This window comes from Elephantulus edwardii, unplaced genomic scaffold (genome assembly GCF_000299155.1).
Source record: "Elephantulus edwardii isolate Elephantulus edwardi_28Jun2011 unplaced genomic scaffold, EleEdw1.0 scaffold00066, whole genome shotgun sequence".
NCBI lineage: Eukaryota > Metazoa > Chordata > Mammalia > Macroscelidea > Macroscelididae > Elephantulus > Elephantulus edwardii.
In genome coordinates, this window is record NW_006399816.1 from 9,904,765 (window position 1) to 9,920,772 (window position 16,008).

Consider the following 16,008-nt stretch of genomic DNA (forward strand, 5'->3'; position numbering starts at 1 on the left):
TCACAGGAATCAAAATTTGATCTTGAGTCTTTTGCCCATGAATTTAAAAACCAACTCAGGAATAGATTTGAGGCCTTGAACACTAACGAATGAAGTCCAGATAAGCTGTGGGAAGATATCAAGAATATTGTTCACGAAGAATGCGAAAAGTCATTACTAAGAAGGAAGAAGAAGAAAAGACAAAAATGGATGTCAGAAGAGACTCTGAATATTGCACTAGAGCACCGAGAAGCAAAGGGGAGAAATCAAGAAGTTAGGGAGCTGAATAGAAGATTTCAAAGGGCTACTCCGGAAGACAAGGCAAAATATTATAAAGAAATGTGCAAGGAGCTGGAGTCAGAAAATCAAAAGGGCCGAATTTGCTCAACATTTCTTAAGCTGAAAGAGCTAAAGAATAAATTCAAGCCACAAGTTGCAAAGCTTAAGGATGCTATGGGCAGAATATAAAATGATTCAAGAAGCATTAAAAGCAGATGGAAGGAGTATACAGAGTCATTGTACCAAAAAAATTGGCTGACACAGAAGAATTTCAAGAAACAACCTAAGCAAGAGGCATTGGTGATGAAGGAGGACGTTCAGGCTACTCTGAAGAACTTGGCAAAAAATAAAGCCCCAGGAATTGATGGAATACCAGTTGACGTATTTCAGCAAACAGATGCTGCCCTGCATTTGTTCCCTAAGTTGTTCCAAGAAATCTGTAGGACAACTACCTGGCCAACTGATTGGAAGAGATCTGTATTTATTCCTGTTCCAAAAAAAGGTGACCTGACAGAGTGTGTACAATATCACTAATATCATACACAAGCAAAATCTTGCTGAAGATTATCCAGAAAGGACTTGAACAGTACATTGAAAGAGAACTACCAGAAATACAGGCTGGGTTTAGAAAGGGTTGTGGCACTAGGGACATTATTTCCAATGTCAGATGGATCTTGGCAGAAAGCAAAGAGTACCAGAAGAATGTCTATCTGTATTTCATTGACTATGCAAAAGTATTTGACTGTGTGGATCACAATAAATTGTGGCTACCCTTGAGGAAAATGAGAATCTCAGAACACTTGATCCTGCTTATACAAAACCTATACTTGGACCAAGAAGCAGCCCTCAGAACCTCTGCATGGTTCAAAATCAGGAAAGGAGTAAGTCAGGGATGCATCCTGTCCCCTGTACCTTTTCAATCTCTATGCAGAACAGATCATTCAGGAAGCAGGGCTTTATGAGGAGGAATGTGGCATCAAGATTGGAGGGAGACTCATTAACATACATTATGCAGATGACACAACCTTGTTTGCTAAAACTGAAGAAGACCTGAATCACTTGCTGCCAAAGGTAAAGGACTGTAGTCTTCAATATGGATTGAAGCTCAACATCAAGAAGACAAAGATTCTCCCCACTGGGCCAACTGGCAGCAGCATAATAGAGGAGATCGAGGTTGTTAGCAGTTACAGCTTGCTCAGATCCACAATCAACACTCTTAATACCAGCAGTCAGAAAATCAAAAGACAAATTGCATTGGGAAAATCTGCTGTCGTGGACCTCTCCAGAGTCCTGAAGAGCAACAATGTCAGTCTAGATACAAATGTGCGCCTAATCCAGAACATGGTTTTCTCAATTATTTGTTATGCTTCATAAAGTTGGACAGTGAGTAAGGATGACAGTCAAGAATAGATGCCTTCTAGTTGTGGTGCTGGAGAAGAGTCTTGAACATACCATGGACTGCCAAGAAAACAAAAAGGTCTGCGTTAGAGGGTGAAGCCAAGTCTGTCCTTGGAGGCTAGGATTGTGAAGCTCCACCTCACTTACTTTGGGCATGTGGTCAGGAGAGATTGATCCTGGGAGAAGGACATCATGCTCGGAAGGGTGGATGGACAGCACAGGAGAGGGAGACCCCAGATGAGATGGATTGAATAGAATAGCTGGGGTGATGGGGGTTGGTGTGTCAGAATTAGTGAGACTGGCTCAGGATAGAGAAGGGTTCAGAACTGCTGTACATAGGGTTGCTATGCATTGCAGGCGACTCCACCAGTAGCATTCTGTAAGAGGTTTGGAAGCAGGAGAGGCATCTACTTCCTAAACAACTTGTGTCCAAAAACCCTATGAACTTTGATAAATGTCAGTAGTTATAGAGAGTCTTCAGGCCTTTTGACCCGCTACTTTCCAGCTCCACCCTCCACCAGGATAACCCTTCACATCTGCCAAGTCCCTTCAGAAAATATCTTCCATTGTCCAACCCATCATCTGACAGCTTCTATCTTAAGCTTTCTTGGCTTCTGTGATTCCAAACACATCAACTGCTGACATTTTTTTTTTCTTTTGACCAGTGTCTCTTAAGTTTAGTTGTACTGTCTCCAAGGGAAGGTGACGTGTCCTGTAGAACTCCTGTGTAGATTATGTTTTCCTTTCTGCGGCCGAGGGCCCGCCGGTTTTTCCTGGGTACCTGAAAGATGCCTCTTTGCTGTTATCCGAGGTGACCTTCCCCAGTGCGCAGCTTCCCGTCTTCCCTCTCTGGCCGGTTTTTCCTGGGTTTTACCTGAAAGAGTATGAAGAGAATTGTGGCATCAGGATTGGTGGAAGATCTATTAACAATCTGCGTTATGCAGATGACACAACCCTGCTTGCTGAAACTGAGGAGGACCTCATGCACTTGCTGCGAAGGGTCAAGGACTGCAGCCTTCAGTATGGACTGAGGCTCAGTGTCAAGAAGACAAAGATTCTCACCACTGAACCAATTGGCAGCGTCAGGATGGATGGCGAAGAGATTGAGATTGTTCACAGCTTCAGTTTGCTCGGCTCCACAGTCAACACTCTTGGCACCAGCAGTCAGGAAATCAGAAAGCGTATCACAATGGGAAAGTCTGCTGTTAGGGACCTCCCTAAAGTACTCAGGAACAACGGTGTCTCTCTGGAGACTAAGGTGCACCTGATACAGGCCATGGTATTTGCAGTCGCTTGTTATGCATCAGAGAGTTGGACAATGACTAAGGAGGACAGAAGGAGAGTGGATGCTTTTGAGCTGTAGTGCTGGAGAAGAGTACTGAATGTACCATGGACTGCCAGGAAAACAAACAGATTCATCTTGGAGATGATTAAACCAAGCTACTCCTTGGAGGCAAGGATTCTGGGGCTTCATCTGACATACTTTGGACATGTTGCCAGGAGGGACAGGTCCTTGGAGAGGGACATCATGCTTGGGAGGGTGGAGGGACAGCGCAGGAGGGGAAGACCCTCTATGAGATGGATTGATTCGGTGACTGGGGTAATCGGGATGGGTGTGTCAGAGGCAGTGCGGTTGGTGCAGGATAGAGCAGAGTTTAGGGCTGTTGTGCATAGGGTCGCTATGAGTCGAAAACGACTCGACGGCACATAACAACAACAGGCCTTTTGTTCATAGTGTCACTATGAGTTGTGCTCGACTTGAAGGCAATCAACAACAACATTCTGTAGCCTATAGAATATATTCTGTAATAGTCTAAAGTACTTCTCTTGGAGTGCTTTCTTTTAAATGGGTACAAATATGAATCTCTTCTAGTTGATGGGCCATATAGCTTTCTTTAATTTCTTGACATGAAAAATTAAGCAAATCTAGCACTGCATCCACTTGTTGAAACATCTCAATTGTATTCATCAGTTCCCGGAGCCTTGTTTTTCGCCAGTACCTTCAGTGCAGCTTGGATTTCTTCCTTCAATACATTGGTGGTTGCTCATATGCTTCTTCCTCAAATGATTTCTGTGAAACTGTTCTTGGTGTAGTGACTCTGTATCTCTTCTGGCTTCTTTTGATTCTCCCTGTGTCATCAATATTTGCCCATAGAATCTTTCTGTATTACAACTTAAGCCTTAAATTTGCTCTTTAATTTTTTTTTTTTGTTTTGAGAAATGCTAAGCACCTTCTTCCCTTTTTGTTTCCTAACTCTAGGTCTTTGTACATTTTTAATACTTCATTTTGTCTTCTCAAGCCACCCTTTAGAATCATCTGTCAGTATTCCTAGCTCATAAGTTTTTCCATTCACTCTGGCTTCTCTTTGTACCAGAGAGTCTCTTCTGACATCCATTTTGGGGTTTTTTTAAAAAAATTGTGCTTTTAATGAAAGTTTATAAAAAAGGTTGGGTTTTCATTCATTCGTTGTTGCACATTTTCCTCCCTCCCCATCCCTTTCTCCTCCACCAGTCCCCTTTGACATCCATTTTGGTCTTTTCTTTCCTGTCTTTTAATTACCTTTTGCTTTCCTCATGTATCAGTCCACAATTCGTCTGGCCTTCAGTCATTAGTGCTCAGTGCATCAAGTTTATTTTTTGAGATGGTCTCTGAATGCATATGGAATATAATCAAGATCATATTTTGGCTTTCATGGACTTGTTTTCCATTTCTTCAACATTAACTTGCATGTGAACAGTTAATGGTATGTTCCACTGTTGGCCTTGGGCCTTGTGTAGTCAGAGGAAGATATTAAGCTTTCTTACCTTCTCTTCCATAGGTGTAATCCATTTGAGTCCTGTGTATCCCATCCAGCAAGATCCACACTGTGTAGTCAATCATTTTTGATCTTTTAAAATTATTTGTGAAGTCATTGTTCATACAAAATTGTATCATGTGACCTACAGCCTCATTTCTATCACAAAGGCCATATTTTCTAATCACCAATCCTTGCTTGCTTCCAACTTCTACATACCAAAAATGCAAACAAATTTATTTAAAAATAATTATTCCAGTTACTAGTAATATATGTGACATAGGACTATATAGTTTGCTATGTGGTGGTGTTGGTAGTCATGACAGCAGCGTTGGCAGCAGCATTGGGTCCCAGCAAGTTAAGTGTATCTGACAGCAGCCCCAAGAACAGATCTGAATCTTGCCCTATCCTGTGCTATCCTCATCATCTCTAGTATACTTGAGCCCATTGCTATAGTCACTGTCCACGGTCCAGCTCATTGAGACTTTCTCTGTCTCACTTACCTTACACTTTTCCAAATGTCCTTTTCCAGGGACTGGCCTCCTAACAACATGTCCAAAGTATTGAGATGAAGTTTTGCCTACAAGGAGCACCCGCTTGTACTTTATCCAGTACATACTTGTTTGTTCTCCTGACAGTTAGTGAGATGTTCAACACTCTTCTCCAACACCACCACTCAAAGGTTTCAATTCCTCTTTATTATCCTTACTTTCTTTATTTATCTATTATTATATTATCCTTATTTTCTAACATTTATCTTAGCCTTTAAATTAACATTACTGCTCCTTAGAACTTTGGAGAGGTCCTTGGCAGTGTATTTCCCTACCATAGCACATCTTCTGATCTCTTCTTGACAATACCAAGGGTGTTGATTGTGGACCTAAGCAAGATGTAACAATTTCAGTCTTTTTTTCCATTGATGAAATAGTCTTTTCAGTCTTTTCTATATCTATCATAATATTGCCTGTTGGTCCAGTGAGGAGGATTTTTCTTTTCTTGGTGTTAGATCCTAATGAATGCTTCAGTCTTTGCTCTTCTGCAGTAAGTGTCTCAAGTCCTCTTCATTTTCAGCAACCAAGGTTTTGTCATCTGCATAATACTGGTTGTTAATGAGTCTTTCTTCATTCTTGATGCTTCTTCTTCATAAAGTCCAGTTTTGTCTTCCGGAGATACGGTGTATAGTCATTCAGAGTGGTCCGGCGTCTGACCTACCGTTGTTGACTGTCCTACAATCCAGCCTCTAACAAAAGTCGGCTGTTCTGAACACCTTGTAATAGAATTGTTTACCTTTATACCAAGAAGGTTGGGAAAGCACTGAAATCTGCATGTGGTGTGTGCCCAGGCAGACTAAGAGGAATTTGTGCTGTGAGACCTAAAGTTCTCAGGAGGTTGTCAAAAGCAGGCATGTCACCAGGGCTTATGGTTATTTCAAGTGTGCTGAGTGTGTCCGTTACAGGATCAAGTGTGCTTTCCTTATTGAGGAGCAAAAAATGGTTGAGAAAGTACTGAAGGCACAAGCACAAAGTCGGAGGGCGAAATAAAAAATGGCACTTCTATAAGTAATACAGGCATATGGTTTGTTCTTTTTAAAAATACTGATTTGTTCATACAGAGTGAACACATATGGAGAAAGGATACAGCCCTGACGCACATCTATCTTGATCTTAAACAAGGCACTATCCCCTTGCTCTGTTCTCACAACCACCTCTAGGCTAGGTATAGGTTTCACATGAGCATAATTAATTGTTCTGGGATTTCCATTCTTCTCAAAGTTAGCCATAATTTGTTATGAACCAACCATGTAGTCAAGTGCCTTTGCATAGTCGATAAAACACAAAGAGTAGAACTGTATTATTTCAGCAGAAAAGGAAACTCTGCTAACACATCTCTGCCCTATTGAGAAAGGTATTTGCTTCTTAAATACAAACTTGGTATAAAATACCTCTACTAGGCTCTCAGCTGGATGCTGCTGTGTCAGCACTCGGGAGCCCGGGTTCGAACTCGAAATAAGCTTTGTTAATTCTGAAAAAAAAATACCTCTACTACTTTTTGTGATCACTCTTACTGGTGATTGAGAAAATTTTCACCTAATTCCAAACCTTATTTTAACTTGTCTTTATTCCTTGATCCTGATCTCATCTCCTTTGCTTTAGAAGGACAGCATACTGACTTCACTTTTTGCCTTTCTGTAGATTTTGTGTGGGTTCTAAGAATTACGTTGTATTGTTGTTAGGTGACATTAAGTCAGCTACAACTTATGGCACCGCTGTGAACAACAGAGCTGAACTTTAACCAGCACTATCCTCACCATGTCTGTTCGTATCTCTGATACAGTGGGCTCAAAGCCCATTGTTAAAATCCCTGTGTCAGTCCATTTTGTTGAGGGTCTTCCTCTTTTTCTCTGGCCCTCCATCTTTTCCATTTTTTTCCAAGGATTGGGCTTTCCTGACAACATGCCCAAAGTATATGACATGAAGTATAGTTTACCAAACTTCCCTCTAGGAGGAAAAAAAAAATCTAAGATTCCAAATATTGGACTCCAGAGTCTCAGGGTATTGACCCCAAACCATGTATATCAGTCTTTATCTTATTGGGATGCTGAATGACTACTCAGGTTTCATGTATTCTTTCCTTCTTGGTATTTGGGGTACTGGTAATCCTTTGTGCAGTTTCTGCTGGGTTTGCACTCCAAGTTGTGGAGTTTGTGAAATGTTCTGCCCTCAGGCCTTGCTGGAATCTGGAATAGTCTCTGGTGGTGGAGTGACCAATTCTGGGTTGCTTGATGCCTCCTCATCTCAACTCCCTACAACCAGGACTCTTCTCAGACTCTGAAGCGGAAGAATGGTTTGGGTTTTTTCCCTGTGTTTAACTGGGAATTCTGTTGACCTAATGGTAAGAAGCTGCGCTCCAATCCCAAAGACATGCTGTTTGGGTCCACCAGCTGCTCTGCTGGAGGAGGATGGACGATTTCTTCCGAAAACCTATTAGAGGGTCAGCCATGTGTCAATTCAGTTCCTATTTAACTATGGACTCAAGCTCCTTGGAACCTCAAACTTTTTAATCTCTTTTCCACTCTCTTAGCACTTGAGAGGTAATAGGCATAGAAAACCTAAACCCTTTGTAGGCTAGTTTGCCCTGCAACAAGCTCACTTGGTGTTATCTCATTTTACTGCCTTGTGAATTCAAGGTTCAGGAAATTTGGAGAAGAGGCATAGGGGTTTTAAAGGTGTTTGTACTTCACTGAAGACCCCTAAAACCTTTTACACTGCAACCTCCCAAAATAAATATAAAATAGAAATGTATACAGACCTCCTTGTTTTCCCTTTTCAGTAATTATTAAGAATCATCAAACCTACACTGTGCCCAAATATTGTGCTATGTTTATTAGGAATCTTCGAATAGATGTGTCTCACTCCACCCACCTCCCTGACTTTATTCTGCCTATTTCCCCACAGGCTTGGAGACTTTCAGCCAGCTTATCTGGACATCTGCTAATGGCACTGTGAGTTGTCAACCCTCTGAAAGGACTCATTTTCTTAGTTTCCAGAGGTGTTATTCCCTGTGTTAAGAGTCCTAGAATTCTCTTGTTTTGCCTGAGGAAACTTGAGATGGCTCCATCGAGGCTATAGGAGGAAGTGTGAATGGCGAGCTGGTTTGATAGGTTTGGCCTGTTGGTAGTCATTGTTGTCTGGTTCTCCTCAGTTACGTGGCATGTAGTCCAGAGTCTTGCGGCTTCCCCCAAGAGGGTTCTTCTCTAGCATTTCAAATCCGCCACTCACTCCTTAAGATGAGCAGTCTCCTCCCATATAGTTTGTGACCTCAGAAACCCACCCCATCGAGGGTCACTGTGAATTAAAACCGACTCCACAGCAGCACATTTGAGTTTGAGGCCATACTCCTTGGAGGAAAATAAGGATGGGGTAATTGTCAGTGAAAATCAAGACTCTGTAAGTTGAGTGGTGTGGTGGCATTTGAATCACTGATGTGGAGGATGGGGTGTTTAGCAAGATTAGTTTTCAGTTGGGGAGTTTTTTGTGTTTGATTTCATTTGGGGTTCGTTTTTGTTTTCACCCTAGAAAACTTGGGTGTATCTTTCTCACACCCTTGATTCTGACATGTTTCATATTTATCTGCACAGTTTTTTGTCAACAAGACGGACATTGTGGACTTCCCTCGCTTCCCTCACCGGGGTTTGCTGTTGGATACATCTCGCCATTATCTGCCACTGTCTATGATCCTGGATACTCTGGTACCTAGGCCGTGAGGCCTTTTTCATCTCTAGGGCAGTTGGGAAAGAATAGAGCAGATATCCCATTCCTAAAACTCAAAAGACAGTAGAATGATTTTACCACACTAACTACTGCTAACCAATTCCTGGGCAGTCTCCTAGGTTGCAGCACATGATTTAGGGTGTTGTCTTCTTTCATCAGGGAGCACTAACTTGAGTTTAAGACAAGTTCATAGAAAAGAGATAATCAAAAGTTGTCACTGGAGAAGTCTTAACTCTCCTGAGTTGGAGTGTGCATTTTTTTATTTGACACTTGCTCATCCATCTCATGCCTGATTTTCCCTTTCCTCCTCTGGTACAACCAAAGCAGCCAACTTATTCCATCAGCCTTGGCTTCTCAATGCGTCAGTTTATAATGTTCTCAGCAGATCTCATAGTTTACATCTGTGTTAGTCATACAACCCAACACAAATGATAACTGGAAAGAAACATGGGTCACCAGACTTTAGGAGCTTATGGAAGGCTCTCACTCCCACTCTCAGTCTGTGCATGTGCCCTGGGAAAAGAAGAAATATTCTGCCTTCTCTCCACACCAATGTAGAAAGAATTGATGCCGAGACCTGCATACACTTCGTTGGGAGCTGAGACAGGGAGGAGCTGATCCCACGGGGGTGCGTGTGGGAACCTGACAGCTTGCCCAGTGCATCCCTGGTGTGAAGATGACACCGCAGTAGATGTGATGGGTTTATAGCATGTGCTCTGACCTACAGGATGTCATGGCATACAATAAATTCAACGTGTTCCACTGGCATCTGGTAGATGATCCTTCCTTTCCATATGAGAGCATCGCTTTTCCTGAGCTTTCCAGAATGGTATGTTTCACTTTTGCCAAGTCTGTAGTGTTGGCATCTGATCCTGGCTAGGTCAATGGCTCCAATTTTAAACAGCCCTGTTTTAGGTAGACACATGGACATGGGGGATGGTACCAGATTTATGGCCAAGAAACTTGCATTGAGTCTAAATGTTGTCATTAATTTTCTCTCTGGCCTTCCAGGGATAGTTCTAATCTCATTATTCTTTTGTTTACTTATAGTTGGTTAAATTTAAATAATACCTTCCTTGTTTATTTCACTGGCATAATGAAGCTGAGCTGGACGAATGAAGCTGGGATAGCTTGTAGGACATTATGATAAAGTTCCTTGAAAAATAGTCTGAGTCTAAAAGGCTATGGGTAGATTTCGTGGTATTTGAGGAGTCCTGAGGGTATCTTGAGTCCTAGTCTTCAGGACATGAGAGCCTGAAAGGTGTCTTGTGCTTTCTAGGGTGCCTACAATCCTGCCACCCACATCTACACAGTTCAGGATGTGAAGGAAGTGATTGAATACGCACGGCTTCGAGGCATCCGTGTGGTGCCAGAGTTTGACACCCCAGGCCACACTTTGTCCTGGGGAGCCGGTAAGAATAATTCTGGGCTAGAAAGAATCTGTCATTCCTCCTTCGTGGGACTTCAGGGTCTCAGCTCCTAGATATATTTTCCATCAACCTTTCCCAGAATTTGGACAGAAAGGCTTTATTTTGATATCAGCACCTACTGGGGACACATCAAGTCCAATGCAACATGTTATTGGAGAATTTGTATGTGTTTGTAAATAAAATGAAACATCTCTCTATGTACTGATAAAAAAAAAAGAGGCTTTATTTTAGGTGAAAGAAGCCACTGCTTTCTGTTGAAATATGAGCACATTTCCTCCGCTGTCCTTGCCTGAATGACATTCTTGCAGTCTGTTGTGTCCTTGCATGGAAGCCGTGTTTCAGGAACTGAGAGTGTGGCTGATAGAATTCTGATTGTAACTCAGCCTCTAACTGACTGACTCACCTGTGAATGTGATTGTGGGCACACGAATGCCAGGGTGTGCCTCAGTAGGTATGAGTGACATTTGTGAGTGTATGACTTAGATAATTAAGTTTTTGTGCACACGCATCTGGCCATTTGTGACGCTTACAGGCTCTCTGTTAACTTAGGTGTCCCTGGATTGTTAACTCCTTGCTACTCTGGATCCCAGCCCTCTGGCACCTATGGACCAGTAAACCCCATTCTTAACAGTACCTATGAGTTCATGACTGCATTCTTCTTGGAGATCAGCACTGTTTTTCCAGATTTTTATCTTCACCTTGGAGGAGATGAGGTTGATTTCTCCTGCTGGTAGGAGCCTTTGATCATTCTTTCCCTGCCTGATGGGTCACTCACTCACAATTGAGGCTCCCCACTGTGGGGCAGCCCAAGTCAGCTGCTCCTTGGGGCCTCACCTCTGAGCCTGGAGACAGCCATCTGCCTTGGTCCAGATTGCTCACACCCGGGGCCTTTCTTCTTTCATCTGCAGGGAGGCTGTACTTGGTTTCGGCAAAACTGTGACTGAACATTTCCCTTCCTCCACTCTTGAAGCCTTCAGATATTTATGGAAAAACCAGTTCTGGGCATGAAACTGTCTTGGCAAAGGCCAAGCTAGAAAAAAATGATCCTGTTTATGAAGATTTAAGAGTGGCTGAAGAGGCAGGACCCAGAAGAATTTTAGATTAAGAGCAGACAGTGTCTAGTTCATTAAAAGATTGTGAAGTCCAAACTGTCATCTGTCAGGAGCTTTAAAAGTGGGTTGAGAGGCTTTTTAGAGAAGAGGTCACTTGAGCCGGGTCTGGGGAAATAGGCATTTTAGGGACGTGAGAGGAAAGGCATTCCAGGAGAACAATGTGAATAAAATGTAGATTGGAGGTGAGGAAGTTTCAGTGGGTGACCGACTCCAAGGCTTATTCTCTAGCTAGAACGAAGAATGCATATGAAGGGAACAGCAGAGTGTGTACAAGGGTAAGCTACAGGTTAGGCAGCCAGAATCCAGTATGCTGGAGCCCCGTGGCAAGAACTTGGATCCACTTGGGGTGGTCTGAAGAGAGGGGGAATATATATGTTCTCTTTTGAGGTTTAAACTGGGAACTGTTGAGTTCCAGGCCCATCCTGTCGCAGCCTGTGTCAGTGGCTTCCTCGGATGGTGTTTTCAGCCATACTGTCTCATTTTGAGGTTTCTGTGATGTTCAGCTGTTTGTTTTCCATCTGAAAAAGGAAAGTTGTAGAAGGCCAGGTGTCGAATCCTCATGCTTTGTGCTTTTAAGATGTTGAAAGAATTACTCTCTATTTTCTTTTCGGATTCAGGAAATCCAATCCAGATATCCAGAGATTTATGAAGAATAAAGGCTTTGGTGACGACTTTAGGCAGCTCGAGTCTCTCTACATCCAAATGTGAGGAGCAGCGCGGGGTTCTTTGGGGCTCTCCCCTGGGTGGGGCTCTACGTTCCCATCCCAGGGCCAGACCCTCTGTGATTATTCTTTGAGCTTGAACTTTTCCTTTGTCCTGTCCTTTCATTTGGAATGATCTGTTCTCACTCATAGGGAGGACCCTGCTCAGTCGGGACTGAGCGCTAAGCCAGGCTCAACCCTTCGAGGACAAGGGACCCTTAGGCCAGAGTCTGAGCTGAGTAGACACTTTGTTTCTCCTCCTCCTCTAGGCTGCTGAACATCGTTTCTACCTATGGCAAGGGCTACATGGTGTGGCAGGAGGTGTTTGATAACAAAGTCAAGGTGAGCTGGGGTAGAGTAGAGAAGGAGCCCCTTGCAGCGCCCCTCTAAGGTCCCAAACCCTTCCTGCCTCAGCAGTGACTTGCTAGTCCTGGTTTGGATTAGGTTTTGAGGTTGGGGTTGATTTTGTTGTTTTTTGTTTTAATACTGGTTTATTTCAAATTTGAACGCATTGGTTTTAACACCAAACCTTTCTCATTTCCTTCATCATCCCCACCCATCAAATTGTGCAACCCTATGATTAACCCGCCCGCCCCTTCTCACCCCTCTGCTTCCACCCTCCTCCCTTGGATACTCATTCAACAATAATGGTTTTATACAGTATTTGTCCTTATGGGACTGAGTTCACTTAGTATATTGCTCTCCAGTCCCTCCCAAAATAGGTAGTAATTTACAAAATCATTGCTCCTGTGTGCTGCGTATTGTTCCTTTCTGTAAATGTATAATAATTTCACAATCCATTCAGTTGTGGTTGGACATCTGGGCTATTTCCATGTCCTTTTTTAAAAAAAAATTAAATGTTATTAATTTTAGTGAACATTTACAGAGATTTTGGGTTTTCATTCATTCATTGTTGCACTATTTTCTCTACCCTCCTCCCCAGTTCATTCTTCTTTTTTCCCCCCTTGAAAGTCTGTTTTAATTGTCCAATTGCTATAGTGCTTGTCAAAGCCAGTTCTGATTAATCTCCTTTGTCAGTGTGTCCTTTGCCATTCCCTATCACTCCTGCCTGAGAGATACTTCACCCTGATTCATAAGGAAAAGGGGACAGCATATTCTCTTAGCTACGTCCTGCTGAAAAGGGATGCTGTAGGTTTCAGGGTAAAGATCTTCTCTCACTACTCTAAAGGGCCCATTTAGCAATAGGAAACACATAGACTATTATGGAGATTGATTTTGGAATCTAGATGCACTGTTATCAATTGTGCTTAGCCATACATGTTCATATCCTTGAAGATGTATCATGGAAGTGTTGCAGCCTAGAAGACACAAATTTAACTAACAAGTTAAAAGTACATGAGTCAAAAATTAAAAAGCAATAATATTCCAAGTAGAGGTTCTAATAGTGGCACGAATCAAGTTACAGAGGGAAGGTAGTTCTTACAATAAAAGGCCTATTGACTAGCACTTTGTCTACTATAGCATACAGGTTAGGAACCACAAGATATAGAGACTCAACTATGTCATTTATTGTTCTTAAGTCCTGGAGCAAATTCCATCTACCACTGCATTGTTTTACAACTTGGAAGTTCGCATGCAAGGCAGAGGTAAAGTAGGAACTGCTTATGAGGTTTTCCGTCCATTCCAACAACTAAGAAATAGTGAGAAGAGTTGGGACCTCAGAAGGCTTTTAGGACCAAATAGTAGGCTCTTGTGTCCAGGAGAAAACGAATATACTTACCAGTAATGTTAATGCTCACCCACAGCTCTTTTGGGAGGATCTAAATAGTTGAAGCTTGCTTCCATGTTCTTGTGATAGTGAATAATACTGCTCTGAACATTGGTGCAGAAGTCTCTCATCAAGAGTGATGATTTCTGCTACTAGATTACTTAGAATTCCTCACACTGACATGATGAGCTGCGTTTTGCTCCCAAAGTCATAGTCTGAGGTCATTTGGGTTTGCAGGAACACACTTTCCTTCTCCTCAATATAAAATTGAAGCCCCCCGCCACCTGCAAGCCCCCTGCAAGAACTTTGTCCTGTCCCAAAAATACCTGGAGACTCTTGAACATACCTGTTCCTGAAGACTCCCCACAGCCCCACTGCTTGCCCACCTCATCTCACATCTAGTGTTACCATCTCTGTGGATGAGGAACTCAATGATCTTGCATCATAGGGCAATACATTGCTGTTGGGGAGCAGGAGTATCCCCACTTTGTAGGCATAAGACAAAGCCTGGGCATCTCTTCAGCCATGTGTTCCATCACCCCATTTGTTCTCTTGTGTCAGATTCAGTCAGACACGGTCGTAGAAGTATGGCGAGAAGTGACCCCAGTAAACTATATGAAGGAGCTACAACGGATCACAAATGCTGGCTTCCGGGCGCTGCTCTCCGCCCCCTGGTACCTGAACCGCATAACGTATGGCCTTGACTGGAAGGAGTCCTACATGGTGGAGCCCCTGGCGTTTGACGGTAAAACCCGGAAGCTCAACTTGCTGACCAGAGGAGACCGGGCTAGGGCACTAGACAGCAGATAATTCCTTTTAGTAGAAGAAACAACTGAGGAGAAGGTCACATTAGGAAGGCAGTGGGAGGAAGCCCAGAGTTTATCCTCGCTGCCATCAGACCACAGCAATACAAACAATCTGTGGTTGCTTCTTTTACCACAGGTAGTGAAGAGCAGAAGGCTTTGGTAATTGGTGGAGAGGCCTGCATGTGGGGCGAGTACGTGGACAGCACAAACCTGGTCCCCAGGCTCTGGTAAGGGTGTCCTGGGGGCAGTGGGAGGTTGGGCAGAGATTCTCACTTTGACGCAGTCCTGCCTGGCTCCCTCCAGACTCTTTTCCAGCCTGCCAGAACAGAGCTCCACCTGTCTTTTGTGTAGCTAATACTCACTTCTCCCCAGACTTACACCTGTACTTCTCCAACAGCCCAGTAAATTACAAGAGAATGAGCCTGGAGAACAGAGGTGACTTTGTCAGGATGCAGCAGCCCAGAAGTGAGATTCTGTGGTTCCTCTAAGATGACTTTCCAGGCTGTTTCATTAGCAGCCACAGAAGCTGCAGCCTCACCAAACCTGGTTGGTTAGGTGTGTAGAGTTTACTTTTGAGAACAATTGCTGCCACTGCTAAGAACAGTGACTGTAAGATTTTTCATATCTTTGGGAGAAGGACACGGTTGCATCACTGTCCACTTTTTAAATGAAAGTGGAGTTGAGCTCTCAAACTGGGAGCCCTCCAGCCAGGCTTACTTTTGAGCAAGATGCTGATTGCATCCCTTGGCCTTGAATTGGCACACTCTCTTCTCATTACCACCAGATCAGAATCTGCTCATAGCTGACCTATTCATAGTGAGTTTTCATAGGCTGTAAACTGCATGGGATGAGATTATTCATCGTTCCTCTTGGAAAGCTGGCCTGGTCATTCTGAGTTGTAGCCTATGACTGTCCAGCCTCATGCAGGGACAGTAGAGCCAGTCTTGTCTGTGCCCTTTCTCCAGGCCCAGAGCAGGTGCTGTTGCTGAGAGACTGTGGAGCAGCAAGCAAGTGACCAACTTGGAATTTGCCTTCAGGCGCTTGACAGACTTCCGGTGCAAGCTGCTGAGGTACGTGGGCTCCAGGCCCTCCCAGGTCGGGAGTGAGTCAGGGTCTTGGAACCCAGTCACCTAGAGGAAAAAAAATAGTAACAATATCTACAACCAGGAGAAGATAAAATAGACGAATGGGACCTTCTGAGAATCAAATCCCTATGCACATCCAAAAACTTCTTCAACGGGGTAAAAAGGGAAGCCACACACTGGGGAAAAGTATTTGGGAATGACATGTCAGATAACAGACTTACATCTAGAATTTATAAAATACTCAAGCACCACCACAACATAAAGGTAAATAATCCAGTTGAAAAATGGACACAGGATATGAACAGACACTTCACCAAAGAAGGCATTCAGATGGCCAACAAGCACATGAAGAAATGTTCAAAATCCCTAGCTCTAAGAGAGATGCAAATCAAGACAACTATGAGATATCATCTCACCCCAGTC

The 16,008-nt window shown here is 43.3% G+C and overlaps 1 protein-coding gene across 1 annotated transcript in view; it reads left to right on the forward strand.

Annotated features, from left to right (window-relative positions):
* Positions 1 to 16,008, forward strand: part of HEXA (hexosaminidase A (alpha polypeptide)) — a 43,593-nt gene that overhangs the window by 25,913 nt on the left and 1,672 nt on the right. The window contains exons 7-16 of the mRNA XM_006888326.1: positions 7,907 to 7,953; positions 8,590 to 8,700; positions 9,450 to 9,551; positions 10,002 to 10,134; positions 10,702 to 10,882; positions 11,882 to 11,968; positions 12,235 to 12,307; positions 14,256 to 14,439; positions 14,637 to 14,727; positions 15,466 to 15,570. Coding sequence (XP_006888388.1) covers positions 7,907 to 7,953; positions 8,590 to 8,700; positions 9,450 to 9,551; positions 10,002 to 10,134; positions 10,702 to 10,882; positions 11,882 to 11,968; positions 12,235 to 12,307; positions 14,256 to 14,439; positions 14,637 to 14,727; positions 15,466 to 15,570 — 1,114 coding nt within the window. The remainder of the gene's footprint in view (positions 1 to 7,906; positions 7,954 to 8,589; positions 8,701 to 9,449; positions 9,552 to 10,001; positions 10,135 to 10,701; positions 10,883 to 11,881; positions 11,969 to 12,234; positions 12,308 to 14,255; positions 14,440 to 14,636; positions 14,728 to 15,465; positions 15,571 to 16,008) is intronic.